The sequence below is a fragment of the Elaeis guineensis genome, chromosome 12 (assembly GCF_000442705.2).
Source record: "Elaeis guineensis isolate ETL-2024a chromosome 12, EG11, whole genome shotgun sequence".
NCBI lineage: Eukaryota > Viridiplantae > Streptophyta > Magnoliopsida > Arecales > Arecaceae > Elaeis > Elaeis guineensis.
Genome location: NC_026004.2, coordinates 20,997,886 through 21,002,673, shown reverse-complemented (window position 1 = coordinate 21,002,673; position 4,788 = coordinate 20,997,886). Strand labels below are relative to the sequence as shown.

At 35.5% G+C, this 4,788-nt stretch overlaps 1 protein-coding gene across 1 annotated transcript; it reads right to left on the bottom strand.

Moving 5' to 3' along the window:
* Positions 1-738: 738 nt before the first annotated feature.
* Positions 739-1,940, bottom strand: LOC105054807 (histone deacetylase 1-like). Its single transcript, XM_010936400.1, has 2 exons — positions 1,914-1,940; positions 739-1,041 (listed from the first exon to the last, which is right to left on the bottom strand). Exons 1-2 carry the CDS (start codon positions 1,938-1,940, stop codon positions 739-741), a joined length of 330 nt encoding a protein of 109 aa, XP_010934702.1.
* Between the last annotated feature and the right edge of the window lie 2,848 nt (positions 1,941-4,788).

Genomic DNA, 4,788 nt, shown 5'->3' with positions numbered 1-4,788 from the left:
CACCACTGCCACTCCTCTACTCCATCCCTCGTCCCCTCCGATTACTTCTTCTAATCTCTTTTCGATTCCCCCTTCCTTTTTTCGGCTAATTTCATTGCCAGATTTCGACCTCCTCCCTCACTTGGTGGATCCCTTCTTCATTTCCTTTCACTTGTCCTTTTCCTCATTGATCATCCCCCAAGATGGCATATCAGAGATGGCGATGCTTAAGCCCGCTCATTCTCTTTTTTCTCCTTCCTTTGAAGCCACACTTTTTGCTCTAGAACCAATGAGCTTCATGTTGAAGCCGAATATGGTAATGATCTTTCTCTTTTTGCTTCTCTGTATTATTGTCTTTAATTGGTGCCATCTACCTCTATCTTGCTTCCACGATCTACTCAACATCACTGTCGTTGCACAAAAGGTTATTCAAGATATTTTTTATCTTGTCTAGTAACTTGTCTCTCTTCCTCCATAGTTTGTTGATCATTATATTTTTTTTTTTTTATTTTCCTCTCCATTGCAGTCTCCACTATAATTAGGGTGGAACTGAGCTCGAGCTTGCCCGAGGCTCATCACATCAGGCTGACTTCAAATCGAATTTTGAATTGGGCCCGAAATAGTTTAGATCGGATTTAGATCTAAATAAAAAGGCTCATTTATCTTTCAGGCTGAGCTCAGGCATACCTTTGGCCCGGCTCGGGCCCTGGCCCGATCTCGATCAATATGGCCTTTGACAGAAAGGTTGAAACAACTCAATCAGTCTCTAGATAAGGAATCAGCATCGCACTGAGGCACAACAGCAGTAGACCTAAAAACTTCCATTACTTTTGAAACAATAGGTTTGAATAGAGATTCATAGCTGTCATCATCCATCCCAATATCTAAAGGGACATTTATAGCATAGTCTTTCCCTTTCCCAAATCGAGTGTCACGTATATCTCCTGTTCCAGAAAAATAATCTCCAAATTTATGAAAAGAAACTGTCATCACTCTATCAGTTGTGTAAAAGGCCTCTACACCATTTTCATGGTGGATATCAATGTCCGCATAAAGAACACGCTGCCAGAAGTATTTGTGAAATTTACCATCAAACAAAGTAGATAAACAAAGCAAATGAAATGATAATAAAAAAAAATTAAATATAGATAATTGGATTGTGAATTTAAATGAATTCTATCTGATTAAGAAAAATATTGAATTGTATAATTCATGAGAAAAGAGTTTGCCATAGAGCTATTTAGCAATCAAAGTCTTTTCAACTTATTATACGAGCTATTCAATATAATACAATATAAGCGCATGCTGCACATATAGGCGCATAGCAAAAAAAAAAACAAAAGAAAAAGTCGAGGCATTCATTAAACCAAATTGGAGTTTGCATCTAATTTTTAATAGGAGTTTCAGTGTGATGGAGTTCCTTTCATTTTTATAGATTCGGGCCATCCCAATATTTGGCCTAAATAGGTAATTTGGGCCGACTCGATTGGATTTGAGTCGTGCTCGGGCTCAGGTCGGACTTGGGTCTTAAATTTTAAAATATTTTCGAGCCTAAGCCCAGCCTGAAGCCCGAAAAATATTTTGGATTTGGCTTGAATAGGAGTGCGACTTGGCCCAACATGGCCCGTTTCCAACCCTAACTACAATCCTAAATCCAACCTTTTTCTTACCCCCTTTATGACTCATTCCTCTCCATTTTCCCTTTCTTTTTGATCCTCTTCCCCATTTTCACCGCCTTTGCAACTCAAACACTAGCTCTAACCCTAACCCCAATACCAATTCTAACCCCTAACCTAACTCAAACCCTAACCCTAACCCTAACCCAACCCTATGCTAACTCTCCCTAATCCTAACCAGAGCAACTGATTGGTACGATCCAATAACCCAACAATCCAAAACCCAATAGCCATACTTGACAACTCGATAACTCAAACCTGAGCATCCAAAACCTGCCAACCCATTAGCCTATTAAACTGAAACCTGATAACCCAACTTTGCCAACCTACTAATCCAAATCCATCAATTTAAACCTCTTAATCTCATTTAATAAACCCAGACCTGCTGCCTTAGTCTAATAATCATGATGGAGTTGTTGTCCGAGATGACCTTATACAATATTTGTCTCAGCTAAGTCAATTCATGAGATGAATGCCTCTTCTTTTAATTTTATCTGATCTTGCCTTTTTCCTAACTTATTATCATTTGTACTAACATACTTGCCTCGATTTTTTATAAGAATGAGGACAGAGGATCTAGAGAAGCTACATAGGATAGTGCAGAAGAAAAAGAAGACCTCGATTGCCATCGAAAAGTCAATCAATTGTTAGATGTATGCTCTAGAAGTCAATCAGACTGACATATTAATTTTTTCTAGAACATAATTTTGTATATGATTAAATTAATTTGGATAGTTAATTTTATTCATATAGTAAATGTATCTATGAATCGTCTAGAAAATTAATAAGATGATGACATATGTTCTCAAGAGTTGAGAATTTGAGGCATATATTATTAATGGTTAATTCTTAAATTACTCTCGATCAAAAGATCATCATGAAAATGATGATTAATCTGGTAAGATTGGTGCACGGATCATTTTTCTTAAGATAGACGAGTCTCGAGTTTACAGTGTGGGGATACTGGAGTGAGAGTATAGATATTTGTTAGAGAATAAAGATATCAAGTGTGACTAATACGAGAAGTCACTTGGATGTCTACTCACTCATCAATGATATTCTCGATGCTATAGTGGTGTGATTAGTTCTTAGACTTGTGGTACCTCGGTTGTTCACAATAAAGTTGCTATAGTTTGATTGCATCGTAACTCGATTTTATAGCCATACGAAGTCTTGAGGTATATATTGGCTGCAATAAGTTTATTATAAGATTAGGATGTGTACCTAGATAAAATCTATCGATCTTAGTAGTTAAGAAGTAGTCCAATATGATTTATGAGATTGAGTTCGAAAGATCTTGATCAGGACAGTATGAATGATGAAAAAAAATTTTCATCAAATTTCACAAATAAACTCAAGTCGAATAAATCTTACATATGACAGACGATGGAGTTTGACGAGCTTTTCATAACTTCCATCTTGTCAGAACTCACGATAGAAGAACTGAATCACATGGTAACTATATCTAGAGATTCATCCTTCTATTCTATTGGGTTACCACTATATACTGCTAAATGTTACTAGTAGATTATGAGACCAACGAAAATTATTTTGATGATAAAAAATTCTCGATTTGTGAGTTAGAATTATTTCAATTCATTGAAAAAAGTTTCAATAATATTTTAACAGAGATCAAAATATTTTTCACTACCAGATAGAATAAAATCTATGAGATCACACACAAAAGAGATTCTGATCGATCGAATTGTCGAATAGCGATTTTGAATCGTAAAAGAATTTCATTATCAATTTGATTGATGATTGAACTAATATGTAAAAGTTACATGGAGGACTTACTAAGAGATAAGTTATAGAAAAACTAAATTATAATTATTACATATTATTTGATTTGGTCAAATATTAGGATTAGATCCTAATCAAATTAAATTAAATTTGATTTGATTAATTTTGGTTTGAGTTTGATTCAAATTAGATTTCATTAATCTAATGAAATTAAATTTAATGAATACTTGATCCAAACCTATCTAGATTAGATTTGACCTAATCTTTAGTCATGTTTGATTTAGATTGGATCTTAATCAAATTAAATCAGATTTAATTTGATTAGATATGATTCTAATTTGACTTGGATTGGATTTATTAGTCTAATGGGATTAGACTTAACCCCATCTAAATTGGACTCCAACTTCCACTTGAATTTGGACTCTAACTAAAACCCTAACTAACTCCCTTTAAATAGGGATAAGAGGGGTGCCTACTAACTAATCTGTAGGAGGACCTGGGTCACGCATCCCGCCCTAGGTCATGCATCCCATTCTGAGATGCGCATCCCAAAGCTGTAGAAGGAGGACCTGGGATGCTAGTCCCGACCTGAATTGCATGTCCCACCCTAGGATGTGTGTTCCAAGGTAGCAAGCATGAAAAATAGAGAGATGATACCACGGCTCCTTGGGTTGGCATGTGAGGGTTGTTTCTCTTTTTTCTTACAACCAAAGGTTGGTTGTTGAAGATAAGACCTCTCTCTTTCTCTCTTATCTTATGTTCAAAAGTTGAATATCTCCCCTCTTTCTCTCCTTGTTCAAAGAGTTGGATATGTCTCCATCATCTTCTCCTCCATACATGTTCAAGAGTTGAATATGATTAAAATCAGATTTGATCTGATTTATTTAAGTCCATGAGATAGATAATTCTCCTCTATACATATTCAAGAGTTGAACATGATTAAAATCTGATTCGATCTGATTTTTGCCTCTTCCTATTGGTCCATGAGATAGACAAAAGTTCTCCTCTATCTTTTCTTTGATCTAGTCTAAGAGTTGGATAAGATGAAAGAAGAAAGAGATTAGATATCTTGTCTTCTTCAATAGATCTTTGATTTTTTCTTGAAAAGATAAAAGTGGAAAAGAAAATCAAATATGATCTGATTTCATCATATCCTCCTATAGATCTGATTGATTTTTTTGAGAAGAGAATCAAAAGATCAAATCGATTCGACAATCCAAAGAGCGATCTCTACAAGAGAGCTAGCATCCCGATTAGATCGAGTCTTCTTAATCAGATCAGCCTCGTATAGATATCCATAGAGGTCAGACACTTATACGACTTCAATGAACCTTCGAGACATCCATGGATCATCGGATCATAGGTTCAACGGATCATGAAAATATCCATG